This window comes from Culex quinquefasciatus, chromosome 3 (assembly GCF_015732765.1).
Source record: "Culex quinquefasciatus strain JHB chromosome 3, VPISU_Cqui_1.0_pri_paternal, whole genome shotgun sequence".
NCBI lineage: Eukaryota > Metazoa > Arthropoda > Insecta > Diptera > Culicidae > Culex > Culex quinquefasciatus.
The window spans coordinates 144,225,360-144,249,334 of record NC_051863.1 but is presented as its reverse complement, the minus strand read 5'-3'; the positions used below and the strand labels follow the sequence as shown (position 1 = coordinate 144,249,334).

At 38.6% G+C, this 23,975-nt stretch overlaps 1 protein-coding gene across 1 annotated transcript; it reads right to left on the bottom strand.

The window, feature by feature from the left end:
- Nucleotides 1-186: 186 nt before the first annotated feature.
- LOC6038874 (catalase) lies at nucleotides 187-23,056 on the bottom strand. The gene is made up of 2 exons (XM_038266148.1): nucleotides 22,709-23,056; nucleotides 187-1,904 (listed from the first exon to the last, which is right to left on the bottom strand). The coding sequence occupies exons 1-2, from the start codon at nucleotides 22,760-22,762 to the stop codon at nucleotides 444-446; spliced, it is 1,515 nt and encodes a 504-aa protein (XP_038122076.1). The 5' UTR covers nucleotides 22,763-23,056; the 3' UTR covers nucleotides 187-443.
- Nucleotides 23,057-23,975: the final 919 nt, after the last annotated feature.

Genomic DNA, 23,975 nt, shown 5'->3' with positions numbered 1-23,975 from the left:
TGAAAGTTTCATGAATATATTTTATTGAATATTAAACTGAGTAAGAGACGATTTAAGCCTTGGTTAGAACAGCAGCATTAAAACAAATTAGTAAATGTGTTTTAGTTTATTAAAATTCCTGTCCAAATTGCAAAAGTTATTACATATAATAGTATGTGATATTAATATATTGGCAAACAAGAAAAGTTGTAGGAAATCGTTAAACTTTATTGGAATCGCTTAATAATATCCCATGTATAGAATGTTAACAGCTAGAATAGAAAATATAAAAATTACCTTTCGATTAAAAATATGTAAAAATCTCATCCTTTATTTCCGTATGTGTAATCCGTAAACCCTTTTTCGTGTAGGTAAATTGTGGTACAAATTAGGACAATAAAGACGATAAAAAATATTGAAGCTTGTATGTGTGTGTGAATGTTTTGCACCTCTTCCGGGCCACCTTACATCTTGGCCGAGCGCTGCAGCTTCAGGCCCTCGTTCAGCAGACGTCCGAAATCGGCATCAACCTGGGCAAAGTTCTTGACGGCACGCTCCTGGATGAACTGCGAGGCATTCTTCAGATGGCCGACAATGTTGTCCACCAGACGTTGACGGGCTGCCTGGTCCAGCACCTGGCGGTAGAACACGGTGGCCTGGGAGAAGTTGTCGTCGTCGGGGGTTTCGAAACGATGGATGGTTCCGGCACACGGCTGCTGGGTGTTCTGCAGCTTGTGGGCGAACACACTTGGTTCCGGACCGCCGAACGAGTTCGGGTAGTAGTTGGGGGCGCCTCCCTGGTTGTCGGTGCTGTTCATCGGACCGTCACGCTGGTAGTTCTTGATCGACACGCGATACGGGCAGTTGACCGGCAGCTGCTGGTAGTTGGCTCCGAGGCGGTGACGATGGGTATCGGCGTACGAGAACAGACGACCCTGGAGCATCTTGTCCGGGGATGGTTCGATACCGGGGATAAGGTGAGACGGAGCAAACGCGATCTGCTCGACTTCGGCAAAGTAGTTGCTTGGGTTGCGATCGAGGACCATTTTACCGACTGGGATCAGCGGGTATTCGCCCTGAGGCCAAACCTTGGTGAGGTCGAACGGATTGAAGCTGGTCTTCTCGGCTTGCTCGAAGGTCATCACTTGGATGTACAGCGTCCAGCTGGGGAATTCTCCCTTGGCGATCGAATTGTACAGATCACGGATAGCGTAGTCCGGATCGGAACCGGCCAGTTCATCGGCACGCTTGGCGTCCAGGTTCTTGATGCCCTGGTCGGTCTTGAAGTGGAACTTGCACCAGATTGGATTGCCGGCGGCGTTGACCATCTTAAAGGTGTGCGATCCGTATCCGTTCATGAACCGGAAACCGTCCGGAGTACCACGATCGGCGAACAGGAACATCACCTGGTGAGTCGTTTCCGGCCGCAGCGAGATAAAGTCCCAGAACATATCCGCATCCTTGAGGTGAGTCGCCGGGTTACGCTTCTGGGTGTGGATGAAGCTCGGGAACAGGATCGGGTCACGGATGAAGAAGATCGGGGTGTTGTTTCCCACCAAATCCCACACGCCATCCTCGGTGTAGAACTTCAGGGCGAAACCGCGCGGGTCACGGGCCGTATCGGCCGAACCACTTTCACCGCCCACAGTCGAGAAGCGCACCGCCATCGGGGTCTTCTTGCCGACCTTCTCGAACACCTTGGCCGCGCAGAACTTGGTGATGTCGTGCGTCACCTCGAAGTAACCGAACGCGCCGCCACCCTTGGCGTGGACCACACGCTCCGGAATGCGCTCCCGATCAAAGTGGGCCAACTCGTCCAGGAAGTGCACGTCCTGCAGCAGCACCGGACCGCGCTCGCCGGCGGTCACCGTGGCCGTCTTCGTTCCGACCGGGGCGCCATTGCTCGTGACGGAGGTGTTGCTCTCCTGGAATTGGGGGAGAATGAAATTAGCAAAATGTTTTTTTTTGGGAAAACTAGCATCTACATTTCAATATATTTGGATTCTTTTAACACACTTGAATGATTGACTTAAAAATATATAAAAATCTTTAAAGTACTTCAAATATCAAGTTTAAGTTAAAACTACTTTAAGAATTCGAATTTTAAAAGATTTTGTCTTCTTTAACTTAATTTTTTGTTTAAAAATACCTATTTTACAAAATTAATAAATAAATGATTTCAAAAGTTGCGAAATAGTCATAACTAGGCAGGCAGTGTCTAGTGCCAAGGCTTTTCATTGAGTTCCTTCCAGAAGCTCTAGACATCAAACCCACATTGGCTGGGCTAGTGCCCCACGAAGTCAACCGCTTTACTCATTTTTTTTTCATATAAAGTACACGTTTTAATTCGCGCGCGGAATGAAAACCGGTTGTGGTCCGGTCGATGTTTTTCAAGTAACTTCCTCCCACCCCTGCTGGTTGCAACTGGCAGCACACGTCGGACATGTCGTCCGTGGCTATTTACAGTTCAAGCCAGCAAACATAAAGAAGTGCACCGAGCTGCACAGTTCAGGAGAAAGGAGAAAGGGGCTTTTGGCTGGAAGACCCGGTTTGGTTTGGGAAACAGGTTTGGTTGTTGTTTATACCGGCACAATTTCCGCTTGCAATAGTGCTGAGACGACACGTGGGCATTTTTTTGTGCAGTTTTGTGCAGCAAAAAAAAAAATCGTTATGCAATGCAGTTTTAAGGTTATAAAGCTATTGTGTTTCATATGTTTATAGGACCTAATCCAAAAAAAATCTTGATTTTTACTTCACTTTGGTCAAATTTCCCATACCAAACCATTGGGAAAGAAACCAAATTTTTAATGATCACAGAGTATATAAAATTGTTATTTTGGTAAATAAATCAATTTAAATTACAAAAACACGAGTTTTTAATTTTAGAACGCTTGGAATCAACGTTAAAACAAAGTTTTGAATTGTTGCTTTTTATTCGCAGTATTCCATTTTGCAAGCTGAGGAGTTTACAAAACAGGTTCCTCGCAAATTTATCAGCATGCGAATATGCACCTGAAGAATTAATATTCCAAACTCGTTTGCGATTCCGTGGACGGATGCAACGATGCAAGCGTCTGGTCTGTTAATTTGCAAGACTATACGTTTAAATTTAAGGTTTTTAGCCGGCGTAAATAAAATAGTGTTGCTTTAAATTTTAAGAGAAAGAAATTTGAAAGAAAACCTTCATATTTGAAAAAATCATATCTCCAACCAAATACATGATCAAAATGATTGCAATGTAATGTTGTTAAAATGTGTTGAATGAATGCATTTGTGGCTGAACAAGTTTAAGTCAGTAGGTATCAGCCTAACAACAAAACTATTACTATGTACTACTCAACCCAACCTCATGTCATGTTCGTTTTGCATTTAAGTTGCAATGCAATTAATCACGAATACAATGTGGTTAAAATGACTCTCCATGAGTGATCATCAATTTTAGGACTATACCTAATGTTTTGATAAGATAAATTCCTTGTTCTGAACAATTTAAATTTGTTTTGAAAAACTAACGGAATTTCGATCAATATAATAAAATTACTCCAAAATTGTCGAACTTGCGGACCCAATCCTGATTGTAAAAATAGTCAAACTAAGTTTGAAATAGTGTTGTATGTATGTATAATAAAATGTGTGTGACACATATCTCGCTGTAAAAAAAGGTAAAAAAAAGTATGTTAATTTGTATTGTAGTAAAAATAAATATTAAATAAACTTTTGGATGAATTTTTGATACTGCCTGAAAAAAGATCAATAACAGCATTTTTTTTTCTTTTTTGTCATAATATAAAAAATAAATAAGATCGAAAGTGGTTAAATTTTATCAATACCGAATTTTAGTGATAACCTTTTTTTTCTTAAAATTATATGTGATTTTCTGCAACCTGATTCCGCCTTTAGGCGGGCTTCGATTTAAAAATTCACCAAACATTATTTTTTCAAACAATTGATCCTCAAAAAACGTTTCTTAATCCACCATTAGGTGGTTGGTGCCTTCCTCACATTTACAAAGTAATAATGAAAATAAGTTTATGAAAAAAATATATACCTGATACAGACTTTTCCAGAAAACATGCAGACTCTCATTTGAAGCAATGTGGCAACTGGGCGTTTCGCATCTGACGCGACTCTCGCACGTAAACAAAAGACCTTTTGAGGTTATGCAAAAAAAAAACTTTTTCAATACTTTACTAAACAGAATAAATTTTAATAGGGTCTTATGGGACCCCAAAACGAATCGAATAAGGCTGACCCGGCCAAAATCGGTTGCTCAGAATCTGATTCTGAGTCGATATGGATACGTGAAGGTATATCTAGCAGGTGTATTTAAGAAGTTCTATTTTCTTGCCTCCGTGGTGTGAGGAAGGCAAAAAGTTGGAAAGAAGTTTTTTTTTTTAATATGGGTTTTCAGTGTCTTGCGAACCTTCGTGGTGAACGGACACTAGAGCTGCGGTATTTTTTACTACCTAAGCTCAGAGTTATTTCAAACAAAATTCACAGTCTTTTTAAAGACTACCTGAGTTACTTTCCAAAATTCTAAACAGTCTTTTCAAGACTAACCCCACCTGAAATTTTGTTGTATTTTACAAACGAAGCCATCTTTTTAAGAGAACTTTGCTTGCAAAATGCGTCAAAACAAAGGTAAACGCAAATCTTCTGAAGATTTGGTCGTTACGTCGGTGAAGCGTTTGAACGCTAAACCGGCAAACGGAAACAGAAAAAGAAAACAGCCTCATCCGAGGTCTGATTCTGATTCTGAAAGTGAGGTCAATCCTCCAATTCCATTGGCAAATAGTTTCGGTGTTTTATCCGAAACTGTTGACAAGGATCCTTCTCCTCGTACTGAGCCTTCTGCCGTCGAGAAACGAGTAAAGGCTCCGCCAATTGTAGTGACTTCCGTCTCCGATTTGGCCAGCTTTCGAACGCAACTGAAGAATTGCAAGGAAACTTGCAATTTGAAGGTTTCGTTCCAGCTTGGTCGAAGAGGAGAATGTCGCTTGTTGACGGAATCTTTACAAGATCACCAAACTTTTGTTGGTTATTTGAAAAACCACAAACACAATTTCTACACGTATGAGACCAAGAATGCTCGTCCATTCAAAGCGGTCCTGAAAGGTCTCTCCAACGACTTGTCGGTGGATGAGATCAAAAACGAACTTAAGGTGTTGCTTGGCTTTGCCCCATCCCAAGTAATACCAATGAAGAAAAATCAAACGGGAATATTTCTCGCTTTGGTTTGACTTCACAATTTTATCTGATTCATTTCAACAGAAATGAAATCAACAATTTGAAACTTTTGGACAAGGTTCAGTTTTTGTTCCATGTACGGGTAAAGTGGGAGCATTTTAAGAAACATGGCGGTAATGGCCAGAATCTGACCCAGTGCCGGCGTTGCCAGGCATTCGGTCACGGTACTGATCATTGCGCCATGATTCCAAAATGCATGGTTTGCGGGGATTCTTCTCACGACAAGGACAATTGTCCCGTGAAAGAAGTCACCCAATTTAAATGTGCAAATTGTGGTGGAAATCACAAATCAAATGTCTGGGATTGCCCCATCAGATAAAAAAGGTTTTGCATTCTCGTGCTAAGCATCAGCCGAAATCCAAACCGAAATTTTCTCAAAGTCAGGTTGTACCTGCATCTTTAAATCAAACGTTCGTGCTGTCTCACTCGAACAATACCCCTACCATGGAAAAGTTAGGTAACACTAATGGTATTTCTTATGCCAACGTCGTTTCGGGTTCGGGTTCATCCACGAATTTTAAATCCTCTACCAATCTTCCTGAAATTGGGCAGGTACCTCAAATTTCATTTGAAAATTTTTCTGCTGGCAACGCTTTGGGATCTTCTGATCTCGGCGATGTTACGTTTGAAAAATGACTTTTTGCAAAACTCACTGTTTGGTTTGATTCAAACAATGAGTAATGCTACATCCATGATGGAAGCTATCCAGATTGGATTAAAATTTGCGAATGATGTTGTTCTTACCCTGAAGTTTAATCATGGATCTAAGTAATTCCATCAATATTATGAATTTTAATGCTCGCTCTTTAAAAGCGAAAGAAAATGAATTTTTCAACTTTTTACGAGTTCATAACGTGCATGTTGCTGTTATAACCGAAACATTTTTAAAAACTGGCACTTATTTGAAAAGTGATCCAGATTATAAAGTTATAACCAATAACAGAATGAATCGAAATGGCGGTGGAGTTGCAATAGTTATCCACCGTAGTATGACTTATAGCACGTTACGTGACTTTAAGTTAAAAGTTATTGAAAGTTTGGGCATTGAACTGGAAACTTCTTTTGGGAAAATTATGATTGCAGCTGCATATTTGCCTTTCCAATGCACTGGGGAAAATAAAAATTATTTCAAAGGGGATTTGAATAAACTTACTCGGCAAAGATCTCGATTTTTGATCATCGGTGATTTTAATGCCAAACACCAATCTTGGAATAATTCAAAAGTAAATTCCAATGGTAAAATTCTATTCAGAGATTGCACTTCTGGTCTTTATTCGGTTTTATACCCGAATGGGCCAACTTGCTTTTCTTCTGTTAGAAATCCATCAACAATTGATTTGGTTTTGACAAATCAAAGTCAGTATTGTGGTCCTTTAGTGACTCATGCTGATTTTGATTCTGATCACCTTCCAGTAACTTTTTCACTTTCTCATGAAGCAGTTACCAGACCCAATAGTTCTGTGTTTAATTATCACAAAGCTAATTGGGACAGGTATCAGCATCATATTGAAAATAGTTTAAATCATGATTTTGTTTTAGAAACCAAAGCTGATATTGATTCAGCCTTGGAATCTTTAACTAATGCAATTTTGGATGCTAGGAATATTGCTATTCCTAAAGTCCAAGTCAAATTTGATTCTCCCATTATTGATGACGATCTTCAGCTTTTGATTCGTCTGAAAAATGTTCGCCGAAGACAGTATCAACGTTCTCGTGATCCTGCACTGAAGCGAATTCAAAAAGATTTGCAAAAGGTTATTGACCACAGATTCACTCTCCTGCGAAATGAAAAGTTCGCAAGAGATGTCGAACAAATTAAACCTTATTCCAAACCTTTTGGAAACTTTCAAAGGTTCTTAAGAAACCTCAAAACCAATCCCTTCTTTAAAAGATGGTGATAATATTCTATTAACTAATGGGGAGAAAGCTCAAAAACTTGCTCAGCAGTTTGAGAGTGCCCATAATTTCAACTTAAATGTTTTGAGTCCTATTGAAGATCAAATTTCAATAGAATTTCAGAATATTGTTGAACAAGAATTTTCATCAGATGAAGTTTTTAATACGGATCTGAATGAAATAAAATCTATTATCAAAAATTTAAAAATATGAAAGCCCCTGGTGAGGATGGCATTTTTTACATTTTAATTAAAAAATTACCTGAAGCAACTTTAAATAGCTTGGTCAAAATTTGCAACAAATGTTTTGATTTGGCATATTTTCCCAGTAGTTGGAAAAATGCCAAAGTAGTTCCGATTTTGAAACCGGACAAAAATCCTGCCGAAGCTTCAAGCTATCGGCCCATTAGTTTGCTTTCATCTATTAGTAAATTATTCGAAAGAATAATTCTTAATAGAATGATGACGCACATTAATGAAAATTCAATTTTCGCTGATGAGCAGTTTGGATTTCGCCTTGGGCATTCAACTACTCATCAGTTGTTGAGAGTTTCAAATTTGATTCGAAGCAACAAATCTGAGGGCTATTCTACTGGCGCTGCTCTTCTAGACATAGAAAAAGCATTTGACAGTGTTTGGCATAAAGGTTTGATTGCGAAATTGAAAAGGTTTAATTTTCCGATTTATATCGTGAAAATTATTCAAAATTATTTGACGGATCGTACTCTGCAGGTATGTTATCAGAATAGCAAATCTGATCAACTACCTGTACGTGCTGGCGTCCCTCAAGGAAGCATTTTGGGTCCAATTTTATACAATATTTTTACTTCTGACTTGCCTGATTTGCCCCCAGGATGTCAGAAATCACTTTTTGCTGATGATACAAGCATCTCCGCCAAAGGTAGAAGCCTTCGTGTCATCACTAGAAGATTACAAAAAAGCTTGGATATTTTCAATTCTTATTTGAAAGAATGGAAAATTACTCCAAATGCTGCAAAACTCAACTTATTATTTTCCCTCACAAACCAAGGGCTGATTTTCTTAAACCAAAAGTCATCACATTATAAAGATGAATGAGGTAAATTTAAAGTGGGAGGATAAAGTGAAATATCTTGGACTTGCTTTTGACAAAAACCTTACTTACAAGGATCACATTGAAAGTATCCAGGTTAAATGTAACAAATATATTAAATGTTTGTATCCACTTATAAACAGGAATTCTAGACTTTGTCTCAAGAATAAACTGTTAATTTATAAACAAATTTTCAGACCTGCCATGCTTTATGCTGTGCCGATCTGGACAAGCTGTTGCTTAACCAGGAAGAAAAACTTCAGAGGATTCAGAACAAAATTCTGAAAATGATTCTGAAACTTCCTCCCTGGTTCAGCACCAGTGAACTTCATCAATTAGCCGAAGTTGACACTTTGGATGTTATGTCCAATAAGATAATTGATGCATTTCGACAAAAATCATTGCAGTCTTCAGCTGCATTGATCCGCTCTTTATATAGTTTATAAGTTAGTTTTAAGGTATCCCTTTTCCCTTTTGTACATGTAGGACCTCCTACATTTGAAATCACTGAATAGCGAAAGCTCCAATATTTCATGAATAAATGAAAGTTGCTAGTATTTAAAATTGAGGTAAAAAGTCATCGATTGTGATTGGACACTCAATAATATTTTAACTGAATGAATGTACATGGAAAAGAAAAACTGAATAAATATAAATTAAAAAAAAAAAAAAAAAAAAATATGGGTTTTACTTGTGTTATATGTCATTTTCAATGTTTTATAATAGTAGTTTATGCAACAAGTTGCAAAAAAAGAATCATGTTTTGCAACGAGTTCCATACATTTTTTTTTTTTACAATTCCGAATGGAATTTTAAGTCAAATGTCCAAGTATTTAGTCAATTACCGTTAAAATGAAAAAAATGTTGAAAGTATTACTTTTCTAAACATGTGAAAATTCTAAACAATGAATGCTAAAAATGGATGCTAAAAAGTAGAACTTTTCAGCATTTGTTTTGAAAAGTGTTACTGTTCGATTCCGTTGTTATTGGTAGAGAAACGTAGGCTGTTTTGTCGTTCGTTAATGACAGGACAAGTAAGTCCTGTCACATGACGAAAATGCAAAATGTGTTATCCTCGAAACAATCGAAAAACACCCGAACAATTTTGAAATTTATTCACAATCACCAAAAAGGCAAAAGATAGTGATTGAGATTGTAGTATAGGCAAGTACAAACAAATACTAAACAATATTAAAAAAATACTTGAAAATTAAAGAATAAAGACATAAAACACGAAACGAAAGTTTTTCAAACAACAAAGGTTGCCCAAAATGACCTCATAAACAGTGCCCAGTGGTCCAGATCGCAAAATTAAGTGGAAAATGGATATTCCGAAAAATGATTAAGTTTTGGAGCTTTGGTGTCTTGAGAAGAGTTGTTGCAAATGGAAAAGGGCACCTTTTGGTTTGGTTTAAAATTAGGGTGGTTCACGATTAGGGTGATTTTGGAAATTTAACTTTACAGGAATATTTTTGAGATTTTTTTTTTCTTGTAGAAAGTTGTTGGGATTGCCAATTCCAGCAACTTTGTCGAAGACGCCAAAATTTTATCTCGTAATGTACGCCTTCTACGACCAAATTTATAGAAAGCATCTGAGCAAACCTTCAAAAATCATTTTTTGAACCTAGCAATTCAGGGTTAAGTTTTAGAGAAAAGTGATATTCGGAGCACTTTTAAAGCTCTAAAAAACGAACATTTTTATTTGTTGACATGTCAATTTGGACTTAAGGGTCAAAAGTTACAGCCATTTTAAAATGCCATGTAAAATTATCATTTATGACCAATTTCAATTATTATTATACATTAAGAATATTTGTGCATTGAAGAAGATGCTGCATTATAAAATTTAAAGTCATTTTAAAGTATATTTTCAGTCATTTATTGGAGGTAATTGAAAAAACAAGGTTGAGAGAAATTTCTTTTACAAGTTTGTTGGGAAAATATTGAAAAAAAGAATTAGAACAAAAATCATTTAAATACATGGAATAAACTTTTAAAATATTCAAAAGATAAATTTAATGGAAAAGCTTTTGAAAAGAAAAAATACGAGCAGTTGAAAAATAAGCTAGAACATAAATCTTAAAAAATACTACGACAGGATACTTTCCTAGGTTTTTGTACATACATGCTAGGAATACTTTTTCTACATCTAGGGAACTCTATAGTCACGTTAAAATTTTTAGGTCAAGTGTTTTTCCGAGTTTTTTTTAAGACAATTGTTCGAAGAACTACTGATAATGGCCTTGTAAAGAGTTGGCAATTCACATCTGTTATTTTCAAATTTCCATGTAATAAATTTCATAAACTTTTTTTTTGTCTGAAAAGAAGGAAAATACAGAAAATCTGTTTTGGCTTTTTTTAATGAATTGAAAAAAAAAGTTTCAAATGATGTAACGAAACAAAGATATCGATCAAATATGTTACATAATCGATATGTAGCCAAATTCACTTTCCTCGTACATCACGACCCAATCACGATCCAACATCATCAGTGGGCTGCAAGGGGTCCAAAACATAAAATAACACAAAAAAACTTCAAGTGACCCACGAGGCATACGCATTCGATATGGGGGCTTGGTTCGATGACCGTTTCAGCCTCACAGAAAAAAAAAAGTTGAATTTTGGAATGTTGAAAATTTGGTAGGTTGAATATTACCTCTTTATTTGTGTAATATTACATAAAAAATGTGTAAAATTGTGAACCTGATGAATATTCATCAAAAACTGATGAAAATTCATCATTTTCTGGGGTAAAATTTATCATTTATTTTGCCACAAAATCTGTCACCATTTCCTGATGAATATTACCATCATTTTTTTTCTGTGCTGACCACCACCAAAAAGGAGGCAGGTTGGCGACAAATTGTGGGCTTAGCTTTGTGATTGGGATTTGGGCTTGATTTTTGAGGTGGTGAGAGGCAATTTAAATGACTAATGATTTTATTTTTTTATGTGGTGAATGATAGATTTCGTTAGGCTGTGCCCAAGTTAGCTCGTTTCATGCTTAAGAAAACAAACAAAGTTTCACTGAAGGCATTGCTAGTTCATTGACACCTGTTAAGCAGCATGCTTAGTAGAATGGAAAACTTGGCCAACCTTTCTACCGCCAGAAGCCGGTTTCGGTTTGCATCCAAGCGTGGAACGCGGTTATGGTTACTTATAGGGGAGTTCCAGTGCATATCATAAGGCTCAAACTGGTTCAGCCACTGAACTAAGTAACAGCGATTAATGCATCGCAGATCGCGCGAACCTTGTTAATACCCGAGTAAATGGAAATGCTCGGTAGTGTGTGTTCGATTGCGCTGACATGGTTGAACACATTTTGGAACAGAAAAACAATTTTTAATTTAAATGATAATATTCAAGCAAATTTGGATAAGCTTCACAAACTTCAACCTTCTCGGGTTAATTCAAGCAGAAGCTTTTTTTTGTACGTGTTTGCACAAACTTCCCTCAACCCTTCAAGTTATAAATTGAACAAATAAATACAGCCGGCTTGTAGTGGTGAAGTTCGATGCAAATACCCTCACCGCAATCGTGGTCCGCTCAAGTGCCGACTTTCCGGTCGGTGAATGTCTGGGGCTGGTCGTGATGTAAGAAGCGCCGATCGTCGACCAGCTATGAATCAACGCGGGCTTGATGAATCTTTTAAGTCGTAGTTACTAAAGTAGCCGCTGTGACGGTCATTCAAAGCATCACAGAACAACAACAAGCCAATTTGAAAGCTCTAGACTTCACCTTCGACCGACGTCTGCTTCGCGCGTGAAGTTCGAAACGCCGGGCTTGGCGGAAAAAAAGTTGATGAATTATTTATTGGCAAAAAATGAGGTATTGTGTGGCCTGGTTGTAGTAGTTCTGCGTGTTTCAGTTCTATACTGCATGGTTCTTAACATTCTCGAAATTTGCGTTTAAGGACTCACTAATACGTGGTTTACTTGGCAGTGAACTTGCGAAAATGTTGCCAACTCATTCCTCGCTGAGCAATTAAGTAATGAGTGATTCTGACGGAAATCGCCACGACTCGAAAAAGTTCTCAATTGCCGTTCAAGAACACTTTGATGCTGTCACCTTCTAAACACCTTAAGGGTTATTTATAAAATTAAGCTAATCGCAGGATTGGCGCAGCCTAAGTTATCTCGATTTATTACCACAATGCTAATGAACCGAACAGTCTCTGGAGTAAAACACAGCGGCGCCTGTATTTGCTTGTACCCACGATCACCTTTCGTAGTCAATATAGGTCCAGCAAGAAGAACAGGAGGGAGAAGTCGTTATCGTAAGCGTGATAACACGGCAAAAGTTATGGCAGACGTTGCCAGCAACAAACAAACACCCGGGGGAGCAACTTTATCAGCGTATTGTTCAGCGGCGATGGAATTAGCGCATTTTTTCATCTATTTAAACTTGTACTTTTTTACTGGCGTGACCATGCACATCCAATGTTGTTAGTGAAGGAAAAAAAATGGGTAATTCTCTACCAACTAAAAAATAAATAAAAAAAAACTCACACGAAATCGGAAAAGTTTCCCTCTTCTATTTGCGTGAAACTTCGTCCTAAAAGGTAATTTTGGTCTCTTATCACGATGTCTCGTGACGGAGGGGCGGTTCGACCCACTTCATTTTTGAAAATTCAAAAAGACGTGATTTTTAATATTTGGCAGCTTGAAATGGTGATAATTTGGAAATTCGATGTCAAAAGGACTTTCATTTGAAATTGTGCACCCGATAAGTTGTACTCAAAATTCCAAAAAATTGTGCACCCGATAAGTTGTACTCAAAATTCCAAAAAAATGCATTTTCCATCGAAAAAAAAAACAAAAATTGTTATGAATCCTTCGCCATTTTTTGTTACTGAACTGAACAAATTTGGGGTTTGTGTAACTTTGCAGGGTATTTTTTTTTTTTTAGAAATGAAAGTGTTTTGCCTTCCTCACCTCACTGAGGCAAGGCTATAAAACAGGGGTGCTCAAAGTTTTTGCAGGCCGGGCCAAATTTGAAGCTCGAATGTGCTTGCGGGCCAAATAAGATATTATAATAAATACGTTATTTTAATTTATATGACTAGAAAATTCATCTATCAAGCTTTTATGAAATTTCTGTTTCTTTCAACATTTTCGTTAACTAAAAAATAGAAAACATAAAATGGCAGTTTTCTATAGGTATTGTTTTAAATTTAACAAAATGTTTTCAGTTGAATGTACTTGTGTTCTCAATAAAGTTTAAAGTTTATTTTCATGTTTCGAAAATGGTGACATGTAACCTGCCTGATTTATGTAACGGTGTAATTTTATCTTTAAATTAAATGTGACTAATAAAAAATCGTTGAGAGCCAGAATTTCATCATTTCAACGAAACAAAAGTTAGAAAATGTTTTACTCACCCGTAAAGTTGAATTGCAATCACTATTTTCAAAATATAATAATGACCAAAAAAAACATTTTAGCGAAAAAAAAAATATCGAAAATTCACTAAGAAATTTGTTATACTAGAACATGCTCAAAATGATTCTTAACACAGAGGAATGAATTTTTGATTGATTTCAGCTGATTACACTTTTTATCCTGAAAGCCTGAATTTCCAAAAATGTTTGATGAATATTTACTAGTTTCACTCACATTGAAACTTGTGAAACTGTGTCCTTAAAAAAGGAAAATACAAAAGAATAAAATATACCATTTACTTGATTATTCAAAATGGGTCCGCGGGCCACAAAAAATCACCTCGCGGGCCACGTTTGGCCCGCGGGCCATACTTTGGTCACCCCTGCTATAAAATCACTCGAAAAATGAACTTCTTAAATACACCTCCTAGATATACCTTCACGTATACCTATCGACTCAGAATCAAATTCACAAATGTCTGTGGGGATGTGTGTAGACATGATTTTTTACCACACGATTATCTCAGAACTGGCTGAACCGATTTTGGCCGGATCCGCCTTATTTTTTTCGTTTTGGGATCCCCTAAGACCCTATTCAATTTTATTCTGTTTAGTGAAGTACTTTTAAAGTTATGCCATGAAAAAGTTTTTTTGTAGCTGAAAAAAGGGTGATTTTTGCATAACCTCAAAGGCCGGATCTTTTTGCTTACGCGCGAGAGTCGCGCAGCATGCGTATCGCCCGGTTGCCACATTGCTTAAGCAGTGTCTGCGTCTCTTCTGGAAAAAGTCTGTATTAATTATGTTGCTGAATACATAATTTTGTATCGACAAAGATTTACACGAACTTTTTACTGAAATATACAACTCATGAGACATTGTTTAATAAGACTAGGGGGACAGCATGCAATTCCATCGTGCACCTAATGTTGGCATATAAGCACTTTTAAATTCAATTACAGCCCCCCCCCCTTTTCTCCTTTATTTTGGAGAGTTGGTAGTAAAATAATTGAAAATTGCTGTTCTGGTAAAATCAATAATTATAAAAAATTAAACGAAAAAAAAATTAAAAAAAAACTCTTTAATTAACTTGTAAATACAACATGAATGTGAGGAAGGCACCAACCACGTTAAGTGGATTAAGTAACGTTTTCAATTAATTTTTTTTTAATTTTGTTTTAAAAACACATTTTTTTTTATTTACAAACTTATTGAACCTTCTCCAAGTGTAAAATTGTCCAAAGAATCCGTAAATGCATTCCGTTTTCCGATTCAAAATCATGTTCATTGAGAAAATCATGACACTTTGAGAAGTTTAAAATAATGACTTTCATCAACATTTTCTCAACTGTAGTTAACTAGCTTTTAAAACTTTTAAAAATTTTATGAAAAGTTCTTCTTGAGGTACTTTGAACACTTAACTACCATGGTCAGTATGTTTCTAAACCATTCCTTACGTATTCTAATTGTACTTTTCGTTTTGCGAAAAAATCGCAAACCTATCAAAGTCACCCCGGCTATCAAAGTCACCCCGTTTTACGGTACACCATATTCTTTTTTTAAGTCACCTTTTTTTAAACGATTCTCGATTTACACAACTTTTTTTAAGTCATGACTTAAAATGAGAATGTCCATGACTTAAATTGAGAATCTGACTTAAATCAAGAATCTTTGGGATTTCGTAATTTTTCGGAGTATTTTTTTAAATGTATCAATTTAATATTGTTCAGTTATGTTATTAAAACATTTTAGCATGGTTTTAGAACACCTGGGATGTTCTAATCCATCCGAAACTTCCGGGAATTTTGTGCAACTGGCTTACCAAAGAAACTTCAAAACTTTGACAACGGATCCTACCCAGACTGCTTCAGTGAGTGCGGTAGGCTACAGTACATTGTTGTAACAACTCATTGGGATGATCTGGGTCATCCAAGGACTCCCTGGAGTTATGACCTGTGGGTCTACCACCGTAACAAGCCAGAGGTCGACAGTTTTTGACCCCGGAACATACCCGCATAGCTTCAGTGAGTATGGTAGACTACTTTCCAGATGTGTTGAGATGTCCTGGTTCATCCAAGAACTCCTTGGAGTTAAGATCTGCAGGTCTACCACCGTAACAAGCCAGAGGTCGACGGTTTTTGACCTCGGAACATACCCGCATAGCATCAGTGAGTATGGTAGACTACATTCCAGATGTGTTGAGATGTCCTGGGTCATCCAAGGACTCGCTGGAGTTATGACCTGTGGGTCTACCACCGTAACAAGCCAGAGGTCGACAGTTTTTGACCCCGGAACATACCCGCATAGCATCAGTGAGTATGGTAGACTACATTCCAGATGTGTTGAGATGTCCTGGGTCATCCAAGGACTCGCTGGAGTTATGACCTGTGGGTCTACCACCGTAACAAGCCAGAGGTCGACGGTTTTTGACCCCGGAACATACCCGCATAGCTTCAGTGAGTATGGTAGACTACTTTCCAGATGTGTTGAGATGTCCTGGGTCTTCCAAGAACTCCCTGGAGTTAAGATCTGCAGGTCTACCACCGTAACAAGCCAGAGGTCGACGGGTTTTGACCCCGGAACATACCCGCATAGCTTCAGTGAGTATGGTAGACTACTTTCCAGATGTGTTGAGATGTCCTGGGTCTTCCAAGAACTCCCTGGAGTCAAGATCTGCAGGTCTACCACGGTATCAAGCCAGAGGTCGACGGGTTTTGACCCCGGAACATATCCGCATAGCTTCAGTGAGTGCGGTAGACTACTTTCCAGATGTGTTGAGATGTCCTGGGTCTTCCAAGAACTCCCTGGAGTTAAGATCTGCAGGTCTACCACCGTAACAAGCCAGAGGTCGACGGTTTTTGACCTCGGAACATACCCGCATAGCTTCAGTGAGTATGGTAGACTACTTTCCAGATGTGTTGAGATGTCCTGGGTCATCCAAGAACTCCCTGGAGTTATGACCTGTGGGTCTACCACCGTAACAAGCCAGAGGTTGACGGGTTTTGACCCCGGAACATATCCGCATAGCTTCAGTGAGTATGGTAGACTACTTTCCAGATGTGTTGAGATGTCCTGGGTCATCCAAGAACTCCCTGGAGTTGAGATCTGCAGGTCTACCACCGTAACAAGCAAGAGGTCGACGGCTTTTATTCCTGTGACATACCCGCATAGCTTCAGTGTGTATTGTAGACTTCATTCCTCGTATGTTGGGATCTTTCAAAAAGTCCTTGGATGACCCAGGACATCCAAACACAAAAATACGTCAACAATACGCGCTGAAGCAATGCGGATATATTCGGGGGTCTAAAACCGTCAACCTCTGGCTTGTTACGGTGGTAGATCCACATATAACTCCAGCGAGTCCTTGGATGACCCAGGGCATCTCAACATATCTGGAATGTAGTCTACCATACTCACTGATGCTATGCGGATATGTTCCGGGGTCAAAAACCGTCAACCTCTGGCTTGTTACGGTGGAAGACCTGCATATCTTAACTCCAGGGAGTTCTTGGAAGACCCAGGGCATCTCAACACATCTGGAAAGTAGTCTACCATACTCACTGAAGCTATGCGGGTATGTTCCGGGGTCAAAACCCGTCGACCTCTGGCTTGTTACGGTGGTAGACCCACAGGTCATAACTCCAGGGAGTTCTTGGATGACCCAGGACATCTCAACACATCTGGAAAGTAGTCTACCATACTCACTGAAGCTATGCGGATATGTTCCGGGGTCAAAACCCGTCGACCTCTGGCTTGTTACGGTGGTAGACCTGCAGATCTTAACTCCAGGAAGTTCTCGGATGACCCAGGACATCTCAACACATCTGGAAAGTAGTCTACCATACACACTGAAGCTATGCGGGTATGTTACGGGGTCAAAAACCGTCGACCTCTGGCTTGTTACGGTGGTAGACCCACAGGTCATAACTCCAGGGAGTTCTTGGATGACCCAGGACATCTCAACACATCTGGAAAGTAGTCTACCATACTCACTGAAGCTATGCGGGTATGTTCCGGGGTCAAAAACCGTCGACCTCTGGCTTGTTACGGTGGTAGACCCACAGGTCATAACTCCAGGGAGTTCTTGGATGACCCAGGACATCTCAACACACCTGAAAAGTAGTCTACCGCACTCACTGAAGCTATGCGGGTATGTTCCGGGGTCAAAAACCGTCGACCTCTGGCTTGTTACGGTGGTAGACCCATAGGTCATAACTCCAGGGAGTTCTTGGATGACCCAGATCATCCCAATAAGTTGTTACAACAATGTACTGTAGCCTAGCGCACTCACTGATGTAGTCTGGGTAGGATCCGTTGTCCAAATTTTGATGTTTGGACTTGTTTCTTTGGTAAGCCAGTTGCACAAAATTCCCGGGAGTTTCGGATGGACTAGAACATCCCAGGTGTTCCAAAACCATGCCAAAATGTTTTAATATCATAACTAAACAATATTAAAATGATACATTTAAAAAAATCTCCGACAAATTACGAAATCCCAAAGATTCTTGATTTAAGTCAGATTCTCAATTTAAGTCATGGACAAAATCGGGCTTTTTAATGCACACGGTTTTGAGAGTCCTCATTCTAAATTTCAGCCAATTTGGTCCATCTCATCTCGATATATCGTGGCACCCGTCTAATCAACTCCGTGTTTCGAGAAAAACGCTCACAAAGTTTGACAGTTCGCTTTGCGCATGGCAAAACTTAAAACTTCAATCGTCTTCTATTCACTTAAATCATGAAAAATCTTTATAAACCTTTCAGGAGTTATTGGAAATCATCTTTTGAAAGTATTTAATAAATAATCGGGAATATGAAATTTTGAAATTTTTTACATGTATGTAAATTTAAATTTAATCACATTCAGACACTTTTGGTTTGGAACAAAATTAGCAATTTAAGAAATCGGCATATTTCCGTCGATTGAATTATTTTGTTTTTCTTTTCTTTTTCCATAAAAAGACATTCTGCATGATTGGTTTGTCCATACAAGTCTCCATAATTTTTTGGCAGTTTTCCATATTAAATGTTTTTAAATAATTGATAATATGTTGCTTGGAAAGGCATTTTTAAAAATTATTTTTGATTTTATAAGTTATAAATAAAAGTTTTTCTCGTAAATTATATTTTTTCATTAAAACTATTAACACAGTCTTTTCAAAACTAATGCTTGTAAAACATCTGTGCTAGTTTATACAGGATTTCTAAAAACAAAATCATTGAAATGTTGGAACTCAGGCTTGTAATTTCAATTTTGATTTCAAACTTTGAAAATTATCCTAAAGAATAGAATAGAAAAAAAACACAACATCATCAATATGCCATGTGCATTCCGTTACACATGCAATCAGCGAACTGTTTAAAATTGCATCAGGCAAAACAGTTAACGGTTACATTCGCTATCGATCGATAATTGTTTCACTTGATAACAGTTATCGAACCTTTTTAAACCCAAGTGGCGCGCCGTCAGAACCACCAACAGAAGTCAACATTTGAATAGCTCGAGTACCAAGTACCTTTGCCCGCCGAGGCAATACGGGCCAAAGTGCTTTTCCAAATCACACCGCCACGCCGTCCGTACGCACAAAATCACCGTTTTTAAACCATATTTTTCCACCTTTCAAGTGATAAGGGCGGCGAAAACGCTATCGTCTGGATCGTGGTTTTTGCCGGCAGATGATACGATTGTACTCTAATCCCGAAGCGTGTCTGATTCTACGTTTGATTGTATTCGCTAATCTAACGAACTTGTTGGACAAAAATAAAGTGAGCAAAAAAAAGGGTGCACTGCAAGCGTGACTCACAAACAGGTGCCGTTGGGGTGTAATTATTCTAATATTGATCCAAACAGCTCCACTGAGAATGTGCAACTCAATTATCTGATGGACTCAAGCAAAAAGATACATTAGTCTAATTGCCATGACGTGCATCGGATAGTATCGATGTGATACCATGGCTACCGAAGGACTCGACTTAACATAATTTATTAAAGTTAATCAGATGGATTCACGGTCAAATCGTCAGTTGTTCATCAAATGCAAATTCAACCTACTTTTTGATACAAATCTGAGCGAACAAAGCATGATCAGCGTGACCTAGAAAAGTTCTAATATTGATCAGTCGCGTTACCTATCGTTAAACCAACTCAAACGCACCCCTTATCGTGCTCAACTCCTTTGTTCGGTGTATACACTTCAACCCAGATCTCAACGTTCATAACCCAGCATAGCGTGACCGCTCGATGCAAATTGACTCCCGGTCAGCAAACGTTCTGGACAACCGCGTGACTTTCACTTTTTTACGTTGCTTATCGCACAAACTTATAGGTGGATGAATCCAGCTAAAACCGACCCAATTAAGTGCGAGCAACCAGCCTACGCAAGTTGCAGGTCGAGAGCGAAAGGGGTTTTGTGACCGCGTATTACTACTGGCAGTTCGCAAGTCATTTCTGGCCCGTTTTTGCCGAGAGAAAGTGTATCTCAATCTTGTGACTGGCAGGCAAAGAGGGCTTGGCTGAAGCTTGAAATTGGGCTTGAAATAGCGTTAACACCTTCAGATCTTTAGTTATAGTTTCGTTTTTTTTCTGTTCTTCAATGCAGTAGCTTATGTTGGATATTAAGAAGGCTATTCAGAGCACGATTGGCACGGAATTGCATTCGATCGTCAGAGTCGATAGAAGGACGCTTGATGGACAGATCTCGCAAATCGGGAATAACTCCTAATGTTCTCTCAACTTAACCTTTTTTTACACCTTATTTAGGTTTGGTAATGTTTAATTTAATATAATAATTACTTGTACCGTCATCAGGGGTGACATTGGGTCTGGGGGGTGAAATTGGGTCATACAAATTTCAGCATTTTTGTATGACCCAATCTCACCCCCCAGACCCAATGTCACCCCTGATGACGGTACTTATAACATTTAAATTTGTTGCATGTTCAATTTCTTGAACAAAGATTTATTGCATGTCCACTATGGATGAGGAAGGTGTATTAAGCAGTTCTTCCATTAATGGCCGGAAACCAGGAACCGGTTCTGGGTCAGTCTACCCAATTGACAATGTGTTTGTTTATTTGAACTTGTGACATAATTTCGTGAACATTGACTATTTTACCACTTTGAACAAGGAAAGTGTATTGGCAATACAGGGCAATACTTCCCCTTGACAATCTGTAGGCAATACCATAGCGTCCGAGAACCTGGTCCCAGGTTACTGACCAGAATTAACCGGGTCCAACATTGTTTTATATCTATGAAAGGATCTTTGTTTGACTGTTATAAGTGATAATAACATTCTATACAGGGGTGACCCAAGTATGGTCCGCGGGCCAAATGTACCCCGCGAGGTTATTTTTTGTGGCCCGCGGACCACAAAGGATAATATAGTTTTTAAAGGACACTACACTTTAAAAACTATATTTTCATGATTTTTTGATACATATTTTTTTTTTTTATTTGGGCTTTCTTTATGACCGAAGAAGCCTTTTTTGTGTCATTTTTTTTTTGTTCATAACTTATTTTTATTAGGTCCTTTCAGGTGCTGCGCCCATGCCCAGGTTAGGACCGAGGATCGGTATTTTTTTTTGTCATTAGTTCACCCAGAAATGTCTCTATATAATTTTGGCAGCTGTCTTTACAAAAATTGTACGCAAATATTCGAAAATCTGTGACTTTTTAAGGAATTTTCTGATCAATTTGGTGTCTTGGGAAATGTTGTAGGTATTGATTAGAACTATTTAGATAAAATAGGTACAAGTGAAAAAAATTACCAAAATTAAATTTCCTAAAATCCGTGACTTTTGAGCCAAAGAGAAGTACCTATGGTCAAAAATTTTGCTACCGTGTTATGATTTTTTGAAAAAATAGAGCTCCTTGAAAAAAAAAATTGAAATTTAGTTCATATCATTTATTTGACCATTTCTGATTTTTTGAAGAGTTCAGAAAATTTGCTATAAAATTGTCTAAGAGATATTGAAGCATGAATCTCTGTTTTCTGAATGGGACCATCCATAAACCACGTGGACACTTTTTTGGGAATCTTGAACCCCCTCATGGACAATTGTCCATACAAAAAAATCTTTTTGAATGGAGCGTGGACAATCGCCATACCCCCTCCCCCTAAAGTGTCCACGTGGTTTATGGATGGTCTCAATACAGCGGCTTAAAAAAAATATAAGAATAAAATAAGAAATTTCCGAGACATCAAAATTTGTCTTTGAGATCCCTCTATATTTGTTACTGTTATTGGTTGAAGTATTGAAAGTAGATATTTAATATTTATTCATGGCCTAGTCACTACGACCTGATGTCCGATCATCAAAGTAAAAAAATATTAGGAAGTACTTTTCCTTCATGAAGCCGTATTAAAATAAGAAAAATTTAAGGTTCATGTGTATATGAAAACGGTGGAATTCATAAGAAACATCATCATCCCGGTACGAGAATCGAACTCACGACCTCTGGATTGGAAGGAAACCCAGCACGCCGCTAGTCGAAACCCATCCCCTACCGGTCAGTATTCTCAGTGAGCAGATTTACTCTTTTAAGGGATCTGACTTTGCCGAGCCAGATAGGAATCGAACCAATCACCTTCCGCTTACAAGGCGAAACCCGTAACCCCACGGCCACGGAAGTGTTCTTTTTCAAATTGCCTATACGCAACGGTTTACTATGACGATTGTGCTTTTTGAAAAAAAAAAAGTAAGAAATCGTGAAATTTAAAATTTTATTTGGTGCTAACAATGAACATGTTTTGGCCAAATTTTTATAATTTTCAAAGTTAAAACAATCGTAACATCAGATTAAAAAAGCCTTATCTTTAAAAACATTACATAGCATCATTAGTTAAAATCTCGTTAACACCATGTTTTAACCAATAAATTTTTAATGTTTGTAAATATTCAAATAAAAATATATTCAAAATATATGCGAAAAGAATGAAACGCAATGCTTCTTTTCATCGAAGAAAAGGTCACTCTGGATCATTGATAACAGAATCAACACAGGGGGCACTCAAGCATTCCTATTGATATGCACTCGAGAGCTCTTGAGCACAACAAGTCACATTTTCTAGAACTAACTTTGCTCCCTGTCTACAGAGATATGCATATCACGATCATCAACTGATGCGCACTCACCTTCAGGTTGTTCCTGTGCAGGTTGAGTTGATTTTCAGCCGGATTGCGCGACATCTTGTTTGGTTGTTCTGCACCACGATTAATCAGCACACTAACTGAGCGGCAAGCTTGTTTGTGAACCGGCTTTTGTACCTCTTGGGTTATGTAAGCACCTTGAAATACGCAAACACACACCACAATAAAAACACTGACCACAATGAAACAAATTAATCTGGAGGACTGTGTGAACACCGATCAAAACACAGGTAATTTTCCGGAGGTAAATATCCGAAAGTGGGGAGGGGTTGCGGCGGTTGTTGTTGTCGGTAAGCAGAACTCAACCTGACTGACAGCCGCCCGCTGACGTGCCACTTGCTTTTATAGTGTTGTGGCGAACCGGTTCGTGTGAATCGGGCCAGCAGAGAGATTTCATTCAACTCATCGGGCGGTGCTTGCAGGGTTACCAGGTCTGAAGAGTAAAAAATCTGGCAAAAAATCTGGGAAAAATCTGGCAAGCCACTTTTCTTAAAGTAATAAGTAATTTTTTGTTCGAAAACTGTGTATTTTCACTTTTTATACATTATAGCTTCACAAAATAAACGGTGTTCGCTTTGAAAGCGAATGGTTCTGGGTTCGATTCCCATCTGCTCCCAACGAGAAAGTTAAGAACATATAAATTTGAAATGATGAATATGAACGAAAAATCTAAGTCGCTCGAGGCGGGGTTCGATCCTCCGTCCTTTGGATTGGTAAGCAAAAATGCTAACCACTAGGCCACGACGACTTGATGAGCGTAGACTGGAATTAGGAATACTGTTACAGAGAGCGAGTTGTGGCGCTATAACCACGGCAAATAGAGTCCAGGGCATTCGTGGAAATACAATGTCCCATCCCAGAGGATCCCGGAGTACCAAACCTTCTTAGCATGGTGCTCCCAACGAATACAACCAAAATCTCGGAGCGTATGGTGGTGTGTCCCCACGCTTCTTCCTCCCCTGTCAATTCAGAATTGTGTTGTTGTTCGAACACTCAGTGCTCAAACTCAACCCAATTACGAGTCATCTCTGCGATACGGCTTTACGCAGTAGGCCTGGCCGGTTTAACGCTTGTGATGTTTCAATGCATTGTAATGCAATGGCGCACTGCAAATGTTAATAAATGACAAGAAGAGTGCTAGGCGTCATCTAACCTAAGGCACTCTCCAGGATCCCTTCGAAAGATTGGCTGCGCTAGGGTCTGATTAGATTAGATTAGATTATAGCTTCACAAAATAAACAAAATACGTCAA